Here is a 15587-nt window from a genome sequence, read left to right as displayed (position 1 = left end):
GTGTGGATGTGGGTATGCACATGCATAGAACAGGCGTTTAATAACTGAAAATAATACATTGCAATCTAATCAATTAAAAAAAGGGGAAATATAAATATACCCATATTAGCACTTTCATTGCCTCTTTATTTTTTTTACATTGCTTAACATTTTCATTTGGTTACTGGCACAATCTTGTCCACAACTGTATAAGCAACAATAAAGAGGGTTTTCAGAGCAATATTAAGAGCTATATTTCCCACAGTTGGATTGGAGAATGAGGTTATAAACAAATTAGGAAAAAAAATAGTCGTCTCTTTATTTCTTCATAGCATAGTCAACATAAAATGAACATTAATTCTAGAAATAATTGAAGAGCATAACAAATAAGGCTACAAAGGTGTATTTAAGATGTATGAGGAAAACAGTCACATACAAGCGATTTTCTATAAAATAATTGTTGGAGGGACACATCTGGAAAACAAAGCAGTTTGGGGCCCAAACGATGAACTAAATAGGCAGATGACGAGGTGTTGTGGAGGCTTTCTAAATTGGGGTTAAATATTGTAGTTATCAAAATTTCTTGTCGGTTTTTCTACTTCATTCCTTATGTGGAGAGACATGATTATGTATATTCTGCGTATCTCTTTGGTTACTTACATTCTCCAGAACACATTGTGAAATGCATATGCATGCAACTTCATAGCCACCCACAGCCACTGACTTGTATGTCGTCTAAATTATGGGACCTGGGGCCTAACTTAATTTTGGAACAAGGGCTGGTGGATTCAATGAGTATTGCTGACGTGACCCACATGGGTGTACAATTGGATGAAACAAAAGTAGACGCTGTCTTGATGTTTTCATCTTCTCTATATGAATGCAATTTACAAAGGTGCCAAAAGGGAAGTGGCTTAATTGCCAATTTCAAAATCATCCCTACACATGGAATTCTCAGCAATGACAACGCTGTAATGCTAACACATATTCTGTTTCCTCCTCTCAGATGGGACTGCTGATTTGTCTGTAATGAGACTTCTCCCAAGTTATAAATTCATAGTTTCTGAGAAATGAAGGGAACAAGTGTGAAAGGAAATTGTGTGACCTTTCAGTGGGGCGTTTCTTTAATTTAAGAATCAGGCTTATTAATTCTGAATAATTTTTTTTTGGAAAAACCTGTTTTGCTAAATTATTAATATATTTTTTTTAAGTTTCGTGTCTCTACTTTCAACATGAATAGTTTTGTCATACATGTCAGCTTTTTTGTTTAATTATAATTTCTGCATGATCACTATTGCATGTGCTTCTTCACAAGTTTTGTTTTATTGTGTACAGAAGTGCAGTTCCACTTTACTTTGCCAAAAGAGGGTGAAGTTATCCGGCTGCAGGCCAACATCACCCCACCTCTTATCCGGCAGATGCGACTTGCTCCCCGACACAGCACACCCATTGGTGGGTTACTGCTTCTAATAACGTGTGATATGATCACTAACATTGACTGGTGTTGGGTAACCGATGTGCCTAATAGTTGTACATTGAGAAAGATAAGCAAAAATACTATCTTTTAGGCTTGTATGGGCAATTGTAGAGCGATATTTCAACACAGATTTGACGAACACAAGTTGTAATTTCTGCATACCGAAGACACTGTTGAGGCTAGCATACCAAGGAATCAAATTACTGGTTGACATTTACTGTCCAGCAAAGATGTTAAAAATAATGAAACAGGATAGACATGGCAATTAAAGATTGAGGGCAGTGCCTATGCTTGGTAAGGCAGGATACCATGTAAAACAAACCTTGATTCCGGTGACAATGATGAATTGTATAAGTTATATATTATAATGAGCCATGAAACTTATCTAGTTTTTCTAGCAAACAAAATAATTAAATAACCATTCCCCGATTATATATCACTTTTAACACAAGCACTAAAATTATTGATGACTAATTAATTTGCATATAACCAACCAAATTACCTATTTGATAACATTTAGCTCCCTTTAAAAAAAAAAATGTCTGCACACACCAAGGAGATGAAGAATAACATACACTTATTTAAATCAAATTACCTTTCTCCAAGGCAAGAATTGGGCCAAATATATCTCCCAGAAAAGACTAACGATGATAATTTATTTTTTGCCGCAGGTGGTTCAGAGCCTCCGCGGGCCCCCTCCGCAGCAAGCGACGTAGTGGCCGGAGATGACAGCAAGAGAAACCTTTCACAGGAGGGAGCCCAGCCTAGCCCTTCCTCTCAGCGGAGCCAGGGTGCGCGAGGGGACCTCACCAGCCAGGGCGGGGTACCTGAAAGCCCTTTAACCCCGCAGATACAGGGTAACCAAGAGGACGTGAGCTTTCCAGAAATGCAAGGAATCCAGCAAGAGGAGAACCGGTGTGTAAGGGAAGAGAAGACGAGAGAGCAAATAAAGGGGAATGAGCATGAGAAGACTTCCCTAGAACCAGCACAGATAATCACTTCAACACCCATTGACAATGAGGAACAGCCCCACTTCAGCCTGAAAAGTAAGTCGTTGAGAAATATAGACGATAAGCGATAGCTTTATATAAGCTTATACTTGGTCATACAGTTCTGGCAATGTACATTTTATCAAAATAAAAATCTCACCATATTCTTCATTAACACTGCATCATAACAGGAAAATGTATAATAGGCTGATTGTTTTGGGCACTGGCCATTCAAATCATATAAAGGGCAGAAAAACTTGATGGTTGGAGATTGCACCCTCAGAAAACTGGAAAGTGTTAAGAAAGTTTACAAATGAAGCTTTTTTTACTAGCATAAACAGCTTGGCATGAGTAAACATTCCATCGTAAATAAACCCTCTACATCTAACAAATAGTGTATCTTGCATCACGTACTCTAAAAAAGCAGCATTGTTAGATGTCATTAAAGAATTGCATCGTGCGAAAGCCATGTCCACCAGACACTCGGCAATCTACATTGACTTGACAATCACTCAACAGATATACCAGTCACCTATAACCAAGTACATTCATCAGACGCTACCCACACTCAACAGTTACCTACTCAACTGATGCCTGAAAAAAAATCAAGACACTCAACTTACCCGACATCACTCACACAATACTCATAACTCAACGAGAGCAGACATTCACCAGACACCCCTCACCTGGCACTCACCTGACTCACACCTCTCATCAGACTGTAACCCACTCACCAATTACAAGGCACTTTTACCGGGTACTCACCACTTGTACCTGATATTCACCGCACACCGCACACCACTCATACACCACTCACTCATACACCACACTCCAGACATTTATTATACACCACTTGCTCGACACCCGACTCTCACTAGACACTCGCCTGACATCTCTCACCATAGGCATTTCTCAGACAGTCATCACTCTCCTATTACATTTTGTAAAAGAGGTTGACTCCACATTCAAAGGTTTCATAAGCATATGCAGTAGTGTGTTTTAGCCAGCAGGTGGCGTACCACTCATTCTAGATGTGTCAAGACCATAGACCTCTGGTTTCTGCTCACATTGAGCTCATTTGATTATGCATGACTAAAATGCTAATGTGAATGTTGTGACAGCTCGTCCTATGGACACATCCAGATAATGAGGATAAGCATTGTGCATCCACCTCTTCTTCCCTTGGCCCAGCCCCCTCACTTGTGAGCTCCATCCCTTCCTCACTGTGACTCAGCCTCTTCTCCATTCACCCTGTCCCTCTCCATTGCCCCCACATTTCCCCAGGGTCGTCCACCACCAGGGTCACAATTTTTTCACCTAATCTCGTGGTAAATTTTATGTATCGTCAAAAACACGAGCTAAATTTGTGTATAGTCTTAAATTATGCCTTCAAATTATTAAATATTTTCTGTTTACCTGAAGTAAAAAAAAAGCAGCACCAGGGCCAGCAGAGATTATCATGGGACCCAGAATTTGGAGAACTTGAATAGCTTAGCTAGACATGGCAGACTTTTCTTTCACTCTCTTACCTTCTATTGTCTTTTTCGCTGTTTCACAAAAAAAATACTTGTTTACGACACATGCAGAGGTCATCAGATTCATTGTCAGGTATAACATCACCCCTGTGATCCCTTTATGCACTGTGGTCTCGAACACAAATGTGCAGACGCAAATCCTTAATAATATACACTGACTGTGAAAGGAATGTTTCTGTAATATATAATGTTTTTAATACATCGCCATCAGCCATAACCAGCCCACGACTAGATGAAGTCATCCCAAAGCCTGCGCCATCTCCAATGGGCCTACAATGCAAACATCCACCTCGCACCAGCAAGGGAGTGGATTTTATTGCTCCATTTTTGCGATGACCATCCCCTCGGAAGCATTCCCCCCAGTGGATGCAAATTCAATGTTATGCTTGCGCACAGGCCAAAATCCCTTCCAGGCCAAGCCCAATTACTGGACAGCAAAAAATGCCTTCAATCTGTGTATGTTCTCAAATATGTTTGTTAAAGAAGACATTATTCAGTACCTGCGTACACTTTTATTACGTAATGTTTATAATGTTATGTAATGCTTTTTTTTTTTCAGAACCAGAAATACAAATGGAAGAGTTCATAGAAGATGAATCGAGGCGAGTATTTCAAAGTTTGTTGTTCAACCTTAGACTTGCTATAAATGTTATTCTCATTATATTAATCAATTAACTATTTTAAACCTTGTTTGAAAGCATCGCATTAGCATTGTAATCTGCTTGGCACAATGAATCGAAAAGATGACGCAATATAAATAATGCATTGGAACGTATATGGCAAGTCCTCTGTTTACTTTGGGAATGCGTCCCTGGAAAATGGGACATTCGTCACGACAATGTAAATCGAAATCTATTTTACTATTGACATATACATTTTGGGTACATTCCTGGGGGTAATTTTTTTGTCAATTTGCAGAAAAAATATGAAATAAGTAGGAAAAAAGATAACAAAAGATACCCAAATTGATGTTATAACACGTTTAAATAAGTGATGTAAGGGTATACAAAGCACTCACCAGAGATGGCGGAGATTGTAGGGGCTAGTCCTGTATAGAGAGGCTAGTAATGCTTGGGTGCCCGTGTGGGGGCACTGTACCAAGTCATCACGTACGCTGCCCAAACAACTGCGTTGTTTGAAATGTAAAAAAAAGTGAATTATGCATTTTAAATCAAATTACGTTCCCTATTTCGTTGGCGATGTTTGGAGTGAAACAATATAAATAGCAACGTAAATATAGGCTTTACTGTAATAAATTAATCCCAACCATGCGGTCACCAGTGTAATTTTGTAAGAAAGCATATGCAGGTAAAATTACCCACAACCAACTGCCCGCATAACCATACCACAAAATAAAAATCACACCGAATCCATAAAAAAGTCTAAAGGCATTATGTTTTACTTGAAAGATTTGTGTAGAAATACATTTATGTCTCACATTACTGTACCCATGTTTAAACTGCAAATAGCCAAACAATATACCTGGCCATGTATGCAAAACTTAGGAGCACATGTGAGGCTCCAAATCGAATCACCAGGCCATCCTTTCTACATAAGTTTCTTATAGCAGCTAGATTCAGTACATACACATCAAAGAAGGTCTGGACCAATCGGAATGGCACCCATCCATTGACAAAGATGTGGAACAAAACCCATTTTTGCATATTTTTCTCAAACCCCACAGTTTGCAATTTTATGTGCTAGTCATCTACACACCGGCTTACACTCAGGATAAATAAAAATAGATATATAAAAATGTGTTCTTAATGAATATATAAGTACGAATAACTGGTGGTGGTGCATGCCTATAATCCAGCACTGGAGACAAGGGTTGGTTGATTGCACAAATGTTGCAAAATTCCCTTCCTGTGAGCATCGAGGTAACATACCCTGGCTTGTCAGAAGGTGGTACAGTAAAGTGCTAATATAATCTCTCCTATATAGGATACATTGTTGCACCCTTACATGTGTGGATTTTCTCCAGCTGATTTTATTTCCTCCCACATGTATAAACGCATTCATTGACTGAAAACATTTTAAGATCTAAAGAGTCTTCGGCCGTTTTTTGGTGCCAGCTCACCACCTGGTTGCCTTCCAGCTTGTCTGGTTCTTCAGAAATTGTGAGATGCAATTTACATGTACAATAATATCTAAACGTAAACCATTATGAATCAGAAGGCATCATTTTTACCATAATTGTGTAGTCCACGAATTTATCACAGATTAATTTAGCCGCTAGTCACGTACCGTGCCTGTCCTCAAATCCGCAAATATTTAATGAATTAATGGCATCACGCAGCTAATTCCTCACAATCCGCAGCACACCGCATCTCCATGAACATATTTCTCCGGATTATAAATCTAACTTACCACTTTTGACAACTTTGACGCTGGCATTTGGTGTTGAAAAATTGGCAATTTGTACTTATATACTTTATTTTTTTGCATTTTAAACGACTTGCTTACATTTTTCTCCATCTTGCACTTATCTTTTTTGTATTGTTGATGTAACTTGCTGACCTGCCCCTACTGAACATCGGTGAAACAGAGCTTCATAGCTCATTGTATTCCTCCAGGATAAATAAACATTCCGATTCTGAACCTCCAGGGTGTGCCGTTGATTACAGGATCTGTGTTGTGATCCCCCAATATCACCACATTACTGGAGGACTGCTGTAGTTTTGAGCTTTGATATCTTTTCCATGATTAAGTTACCAAATTTTGTGCAAAACACGTGAAATTTGAGGTTATTAATATGGGCTTTCTTGAAAAATATTAATAACTGACTTTTTCTAAAGTTGAAATGATTGATAGTGTTGATTAAAAAGTTCTGCCATTTCAGGAGAAATCACTTTGTGACCATCATACCATTCAAATGTTCACAAAGGCATAACATGATATTAAGTAGTATATTTATCCATTTGAGCCTATCTACCTAAATACTACCCACATTTGCTCATTATAATGAAGTCTCATTTGCTCATTATAATTATGTCTGATGCTGTGCCCTCGTCTCAATCGTACAATTGTTTGACATCAACTTTCAAAGGGTCTGTACTATATACCTTTTGAGGCTTGCTTTTTATATGCTATTGGCGAATGCTGTTGCAGGCCACCTATGGTGCAATCTGCGGCCCGTAAGGGTGGTGAAGATGGTACTGTCATTGAAACAACCAACAATGCTACATCTTCTAGGTATGGTCTTGCAAAATCCAAGTAAAAATCTATTGTGTTGGTGAGAAAAATGTGGTGTGTGGAAATTGGTTTGCATCATAACCCTATCATTGTGTACCATAATATGGTTGCATTTTAAGACTTGAATACCATTGACCGATAATCACTTTAACACATTTATAAATAACAAGCTCAGTATATTCGTAAATAACACTCTTAAAATGTAAACATAATAGATTATGTTTTGGGGAATGTCCTGTCTTCACAACACATAAAGAGGCCAGACTGGAGGTAGATAACGGCTGGAAACAGAACTTTATACCATAGGGCCTGATAAGAAGCCTAGGGTTTGGAAGACTCTACAGGGGAGGAATGTGCCAGACACTGAGAACTCCCCCGAGACATTCTGTACTTGCTTCTCAAGAGGGTTTGCTGCAGTCTCAAGCTGGAGTCGTTGGAGGAGTCCCTGGAGGATGAGCCTCTATTCTAGAGACAAGCCCTATAAGCACTCCTCACTTTCTTTTCTGGTGTCGTTCGTCTTCAGACCAAGAGAAAATAGGCCAAGCCTTCCAAGTTGACGATTTGCACACCTTTGCATTTATGCCATCCGTGGATGCAGCCATGGTGTCCAAGGTCTTAACTGGCCACCCCACCCTGTAGGATGAGAGATTACAGATCATTCCTGATCCTATTGAAGGCCTTTTGAGTGTCTACGCCCCAACACTCTACTCACCTCCAGAGATTCATGACCAGTTCTATGAAGATCTTCACAATATTATTCACAAAATCCCCAGCTCTGAGCACATGTTTCTGTTGGGAGACTTCAATGCAAGGGTTGGGGCTGACCACGACGCGTGACCCACATGCCTTGGCTATCATGGCATCGGAAAGATGAATGCCAGTGGCCAAAGACTACTGGAGCTTTGCTCATACCACAATTTCTGTATCACAAACTCATTTTTTCTCACAAAATCATGCAATAAAGTATCATGGAGACATCCAAGGTCTCTTAATTGGCACCAACTGGACCTCGTCATCACCCGACGAGCCCTCCTCAACTTAGTTCTCATCACACACAGCTACCGCAATGCAGTCTGTGACACCGATCACTCGCTGGTATCCAGCAATATCAGACCACGCCCCAAAAAGATACACCAGCTCAAACAAAAGCGCTACCTACTCATCAACTCTGCCAAGACCTCCCTCCCACAACTCACTCAATCATTCCAACACAGCCTTGAGCAGTCCCTACACGACACACCAAATGGAAGCGTTGAGACAAAGTGGGCGTATATCAGAGACGCCATCTTCAATGCAGCCATCAATACCTTCGGCAAGCAGACAAGGCAGAACACAGACTGGTTTAAGGAACACCTGGCTATATTGGAACCCATCCAAGCCAAGCGCATTGCGCTCCTGAAGTACAAGCAAGTTCCAAGTACAGGATCATTAAGGGCTCTGAAAGCTGCCCGCAGTGCAGCTCAAACAGCCGCCAGCCGCTGCGCCAACAACTCCTGGCTGAACCTCGGCAGTAGGATCCAACTCGCCTCTGACACTGGTAATATCCGTGCCATGTATGAAGGAATCAAGACAGTCTTTAGTCCAACCATCAGGAGGACTGCCCCCCTGAAATCCAGCACAGGGGCCATCATCCCTGATAAACAAAAGCAAATGGCCAGGTGGGTAGAACACTACTCAGAGCTCTACTCACGAGACCAAGGTGTGTCAGAAGTTGCCCTTGCTGCTGTAAAGCCCCTACCAACGATACACGAACTGGACAATGTTCCAACCTTGAATGAACTTGACAACGCCATCAACTCACTAGCCAGTGGCAAGTCCCCGGGACAGAACGGCATCACACCTGAGGTACTGAAATGTGCGAAACCCGCCATCCTCACAAAACTCAATGAACGTATCTGCCAGTGCTGAGAAGAAGGAGCAGTGCCGCAAGACATGAGAGACTCCAACATCATCACCCTATATAAAAAGAAGGGTGACCGTGGGGACTGCAATAACTACCACGGCATCTCCCTGCTGAGCATCGTGGGGAAAACCTTTGCCCGTGTGGTCCTCAGCAGGTTACAGATACTAGCTGAGAGGACGTATCCTGAAGCTCAGTGTGGCTTGAAGGTCCACAATTGACATGCTCTACTCCTTGCGTCAGCTACAGGAGAAATGTCGAGAACAGAGAATACCCCTCTACTTGGCATTCATTGATCTTACAAAAGCCTTTGACCTCATCAGTAGGGAAGGCCTCTTCAAACTCCTCAAAGTGATCGGCTGCCCACCGAAGCTGCTGGCAGTCATCTCCTCTTTCTATGATAATATGAAAGGAACAATACAGTGCAGCGGCACCACCTCAGAGGAATTACTCATACTCAGCGGTGTAAAGCAGGGTTGCGTGCTTGCCCCAAAAGTATTTGCCATCTTTTTCTCACTTATGCTCACACATGCCTTTGGGACAGCAGAAGAGGGAGTCTTTCTCCATACAAGATCTGATGGCAAACTCTTCAACCTTGGCCGTTTCCGATCCAAAACCAAAGTACGCAAAGGCCTCATCAGAGAACTCCTATTCGCTGATGATGCTGCGCTGACAGCTCACACAGACCAAGGTCTGCAGACACTCATCAACCACCTTGCCAATGCCTGCAACAACTTTGGCCTGACAATCAGTCTGAAAAAGACCAATGTCATGGGCCAGGATGTCAGAGACACCCCTTCCATAAACATTGGCAGCTACACCCTGGAAGCCGTTCAGGACTTCACCTACTTGGGTTCCACCATCACCTGCCATTGTTCCTTGTCACAGAGATTGACAAGCGCATTGGGAAGATGTCTACATCTATGTTCAGGTTGACCAAAAGAGTGTGGGAGAACAAATCCCTAACGCTCAACACCAAAGGTGTACCGGGCCTGTGTCCTTAGCACCCTCCTCTATGGGTCTGAGTTCTGAGCAACATCCGCCCATCAAGAACATCGACTAAACACATTCCACCTCCGATGTCTCAGGCGCATCCTTGGTATCAGATGGCAAGTTCGCATTCCCAACGCCTCAGTCCTCAACTTGGCCAATATTCCCAGCATGCACTCTCTACTCGGTCATAGGCGCCTGAGATGGCTTGGACACGTTCGTCGCATACAGGATGGCAGAATACCCACGGATGTCTTGTACGGCAAGCTGGCATCAGGCACACGGGCCACTGGTCGCCCAGTCCTGCGCTTCAAAGATGTCTGTAAATGGGACATGAAGAGCTGCAAAACCCAACCCAAATGACTGGGAGAAAACAGGCCTCAGGAGAGGCGAGGAGAAAATACACACTGCTTGGCAGACGGAGGGAGCAATGTAAAGAAAAAGCAATAAATACCTCTGGAGCTGCCACCGCATTCACTTGCAATTGCTCTGGCAAGGATTGCCACTCAAGGATTGGCCTACTAAGTCATTCTAGGCGCTGCAAAACCTACAGCTGACCTCGTAAGGTGTAAAAGAATTGTCTCTTGATTTAGACACACAAGCCTATGATGATGATGACTTCGGACAAACAATTGGGTGCTGCGCTCTGTATGTTTTAGTTCTATTTACATATCTCAGCTGGTTGGCACACTTCACAGCAATTGTTCGTGTATTAGTTCAGTTCAGCCATTAACCGCTCTGATATTTTACTCCACAGTGCCTATTGCACATGGGCATTTGTGTGCTCGATCACACAAGGCTGATGGCTGTTTTGAGTTCTACCCTCTTTTGTGGTCTGCACTAGGCCGTTGCTAGGTGCTAGCCCCCTTATTTCACCCTCTCTCTTCATCCTTTCGTTCTTCAGAGAGATTGGTCTAGTTCTGTTTCGAACTCCCATTATATCATCACAATCTGGCACTCATTGCTACCTCCGAAAGCTGTCTACATCATATCCGTTACCCTTAGGAATAATACTTACATGAAATGAGGACCAAGCTGTAGATGCCGACAATGACTGCCAAAAACTGTTTTTTCTAAGGTACACAAACTCATTGCTCTTTCTTTGTAATTTCCAGCATGCATCTCACCATCCTCCTTTGTACTTTTCAGCATTTTATGTGTCATTGGTCTTGTTTCTGAAGCATTTGTCATGTACACGATGAATGAAAATTAATGTATTATTTGCTTATTCATGCCCATGTGTGATTCGTTTAGCTTCAAAAAAATCCAAGGATCCGAGGAAGCTAGTGAGCAAGAGATACTGAAGATTTGTGAAGGGACAGAAAAGCCACAAGTGGAAACTTCTGATTCCCACGCTCAAGATCCAGTAACCCTGATTGCCCCCTCAGTTCTTAGCCCAACTGAAGGGCAATTTCCTCTGCCCAGATCCTGCCAGAATGAGCCCATCCGACAAAAAGAACAGACAACTGAACCAAATCCTCTGGATGAGCAAGAAGAAATGGAAGTTAACTCTTCAGCAGTTAGGAATGAGGCTGTAGACCCTGGATTGGGAAAGGTTGAATCTGAGAAGAGTGCAGCTGATAATGTGCATGTTGGTGAGAAAGCTGCAAGTGGAGTTGGTTTGGAGGAGGAAGCTGGCATGACGGAGCATGCTGCATTATTTGCTCAGACATCTTCCTGCACATCTGGGTTATCGGAGACAGCTGGTCAAACCAAGGAGACCCAGACAGAAAGCAGAGTGGGATTTAATGGTAAGAAGCAGTTTTTAATGGTAATTCAGATTTTTTTTACGTAACCCTTCCAGTGGAATCCTATGCCTACTGTTACATTTAATATGGTTAAAATTCTGTAAATATTACCTGTTGTAACGCTTTATGACATTTTTCTCATCTTGACAATTGTTAGTTTTTGGTAAAATGTTGGTAAAAAATGTAATATGGCTGGTGTAACTTTGTGTGCAGTGGGAGTTGAGAGATGCCTGGGCTTGACAAAGCTACGGAACATTGCTGTGCAGACGAGGGAAGATGGAGAGAGTACAAGCCATGGCACAGAGGGGGAGGCCGATACAGTCTCTCTACACAGTCAGGTAACCCTCAAGAGCCTGATACAGTCTCCTTTCAGAGCCAGGAAACCCTCAGTCGCCTGATACAGTTTCCCTATACAGCCAGATCATCCTGATTAGGTTCTCAAAGTAAGGTCTTGGGCCGACTACAGCTGATCCAGAATGCGGCTGCCAGGATGCTCGCACGAACCTCATCCCGTAAGCACGTTATTTCTATAATAAAATATCTACATTGGCTTACAATTCAATTTCAGGTACAATTTAAAGTATTGCTGCTAACATTCAAGGCCTTAAATGGCCTTGCACCATTTACATGTTTAGTGACTGTGAATGTCACTGTGTGGTGCCGGCCTTGTGAGGCCACGGCAGATAATATGTTGTCATGTGCAGCCCGGTTACTGGGTGTAGTACCAGCCCTAGCGGGGCTTGGGTGAGCGCTGATTAGCGCAGAGGCACCACGTATAGTGTGCGGTGCGGGCTCCCGGTGAGGGAGCGAGAGGGAGTATCAGCCAGCCAGGGTTACATTGGGGCATGATACGCTGGTTGACCTGCCGACACGTGACCGGATGATATTGGAGGGGGGCCACCGGTGGACGGGGGCCGCTGGGTGGTCACGTGGTATAGAGGAGCTCTCGGGAGCCTTCGGGAAAGAGCTCGAGAGATCTAGAAGGTGGGCGGGGCGAGGGGCGAAAACCAGCCCCAGCCCAGGCCGATATAACGGGGGCCCCGTGTGGGGCTCGGGGTTCTTGACTGTTGGTGAGTGAAGATACACGTCGGGTTGAAGAAGCCTCTAGCCACGCGGTCCGAAACCCAGCTCGTGGTCCGGACCGGGATAGCGGGACCGTGTCTAGTTCTGCCGTAGCGTGGTTAGATGGGCGTTCCAACACCCGAGTGTAGGTTACGTTATGTTGTGTTGAGTTGATGTAATAAATAGTGTTGCTCCAAAGACAACGTCTGCGACTCAGTTGGACTCACTACAATTGCATTAATGTGTGTGCAAACGTACATTATATAAGGAGCTTGGTGATTTTTCGCCACACACCATTATTGACAACGTTACTTCATATTTGTTGACTGTCTTTTCACCTGCTTCAAACTGCTTTAAACTTCTAATTTAACCTGTAGATTAATACTTAGCCTTTTTTGTCAGAGGCACTATCATCATTTACTGTGCATTTTTCACTCTTTGTACATTTTTAACTATCACCTAGCACTATTTTTCTCCCAAAAACAAAATCGTGGGCTTGGCAGACGGTGGCTGAACACATGACGGAGGAATTTTCAGTGGTACGCGGTGTGCGCACATACAATGTAATATACATCAAATAATGTGTTTTCACCACGTTCATTCCTAGTTGAAATATAGTGCAGATTTATCATGCAATTTTTTTAAAGAATACATTTGCGAAATATTAGATTTGTAAGAAATATGTTTCCTAATTAAGCAGCAAGGTATATGTGAAACAACTCATTTTTAGGTAACTTGTAGTGGAGGATTACTGTACCATCTATATGTCTACTGATGTTTTTTCTGTCTAGAATACCTTTGAGATATTGTAGATTCAAAGCGTTACTTAGAAAAACACTTGCTTTGAGAAAAGTGGAAAGGCTTTCACATGCAGAAGGTTAAAGATATTTAGCTTGAGTTATCTAAATTTGTGCCTTAACACATGTTTTGTATAGTTGCTAAATTTACGTATTACAACTTGTATGCTTGACCAGTATACTCGTATGTGTGTTGTGTCTTATGGGGATGCCGCATTATCGTACCAAAGCATTTAAATAAAATGAAGAGTTTAACTATTGTACATGTTTTACCTTTGTCAGTGTTCCCGATGCAGTTTATTACACACTTTTATTGAACTTGCCTTGTCTTTATATTCCTTCAAATCTTTTGACGCCCAATATCTTCGGATCTACGAAGCCTAACGAGCTGACATTTTCTACAAATCTCGCGTGACAATTCAAGATTTCATATTAAAAAGTTTCTGTTCCCCCCGATTCTGGGTCTATTCGTTTTTTCCTTAATTTTAATATTTAATAGTCGAACATTCTGCCCCCGTATTTCAAATCACGAATGATCGCGCCTGGCTACTCAGGGAAACGTCTTGTCTAATCAGAGCTGCTGTTGTTCGGGAGCCTATGACCAATGAAAGGAGCGCTTATATCGCCACTCGTCATGAAGCCGGAGCGGCCGCTGTGGTTCCCTCTGCCTTAGCGGAGGAACAACAATTATAATAATAATTAGTACCATCGCTATTGATGAAACAATTATATAGCTATAATAGTAATAAATAATCTAATTTGCTTTGTCACGCCCATTTCGACGCTCTGATCGCAACATGGTTATGCACAAGTTAAGTGAGCAGGTAAAAACCGTGACCATGATTTAAAATAGCAGTTAAATAGTTAAAATAGTTTTCACGGTAAAAAAATAGGCAAAAAGCAAGTTTTTCAATGCACATACTTTTATTTGCACTCAAAAGTAGAAAACACATTATTTTTCCCCCAGAATTAATCACATTTGATGTGCTAAATAAAAGTGGGTGGCTTCCTTTCGAAATGTAGAATTTGCTTCATGCATGCCACCCACTTATTTTCTACTTTTGAATGCAAATAAAAGTGTGTGCGTTGAAAAAGTAGTTTTTTTACGAAAATTTGTTGTCATGTCGTCTCCTGTATGTATTCTGTTGTGTCTTGTGCTAAATTTGTTGAAAGTGATGTGTGATTGGCATTTGAATGAGCACATTCCTGTTTGTACGCACGTGTGTGTGTGCTGGGGTGCCAGGAGGAAGACAGTTTGCCCTTACCAGCGCCAGCACCCGGGAGGCTGGTGCACAGGCACGTGCGCACAATTCGCGAGGTGAAAATCACTCGTGTCATCACCGACGTCTACTACGTCAATGGCAAGGAGGTGGAACGGAGGGTCACTGAGGTACGTCATTCTTAAATAGTGTCACACAGTACAGAAACATGCTGTGCGGAAATGTATTTGCAACATAAAGCAACTAGAATGTAGAGTTCAGTAACATTTTTTCGAACGAAGAAATATGTATGCTATATTTAGGCACGTATGATATTGGTGTGATTGGTTATCAATCTTTACAACCACAAACCTTTGAATGATTTTGATCCATGCAAAATGGTTGGTCCAATAAGAATTAGCTCTTATGTCCTGACATTACTGACTGACCTTTCTGAAAAACGCAATAATTTGTGAAATGGTATCATGAATATGCAGCATGGATGCTGTAACAAAAATAACAATTGGGAAAATTACAACTGTACTATCAGATTTCACCTAAATAAGAATAAGGCCAACAATGGGTCTGGCCTTTTAGTATTGGGGAAATTCAATTATTGCAAAGGAGCAAGCAGGCGCTTACAAGAAGGGCAGTGTCTCCGTTATTAGTGAGGTACTGTTATTGGATGGCATGTGTGAACATATATCGCTTAAAAA

The 15587-nt window shown here is 42.0% G+C and overlaps 1 protein-coding gene across 4 annotated transcripts in view; it reads left to right on the top strand.

Moving 5' to 3' along the window:
• TP53BP1 (tumor protein p53 binding protein 1) overlaps positions 1–15587 on the top strand; it is a 68481-nt gene that overhangs the window by 29139 nt on the left and 23755 nt on the right. For all 4 annotated transcript variants that reach the window (XR_013589122.1, XM_078620920.1, XM_078620902.1 and 1 more), the window contains 7 exons: positions 1315–1431; positions 2128–2502; positions 4540–4582; positions 7092–7175; positions 11320–11816; positions 12027–12151; positions 14916–15062. Coding sequence is in view for 3 of the 4 variants with exons in the window: in XM_078620920.1 (XP_078477046.1) it covers positions 1315–1431; positions 2128–2502; positions 4540–4582; positions 7092–7175; positions 11320–11816; positions 12027–12151; positions 14916–15062 (1388 nt within the window). In the remaining variant the exon portion in view is untranslated. The remainder of the gene's footprint in view (positions 1–1314; positions 1432–2127; positions 2503–4539; positions 4583–7091; positions 7176–11319; positions 11817–12026; positions 12152–14915; positions 15063–15587) is intronic.

This window comes from Lampetra planeri, chromosome 3, assembly GCF_965212315.1.
Source record: "Lampetra planeri chromosome 3, kcLamPlan1.2.h2, whole genome shotgun sequence".
Taxonomy (NCBI): Eukaryota; Metazoa; Chordata; class Hyperoartia; order Petromyzontiformes; family Petromyzontidae; genus Lampetra; species Lampetra planeri.
The sequence above is the reverse complement of the archived record's forward strand: the minus strand, read 5'-3'. Positions and strand labels throughout refer to the sequence as shown.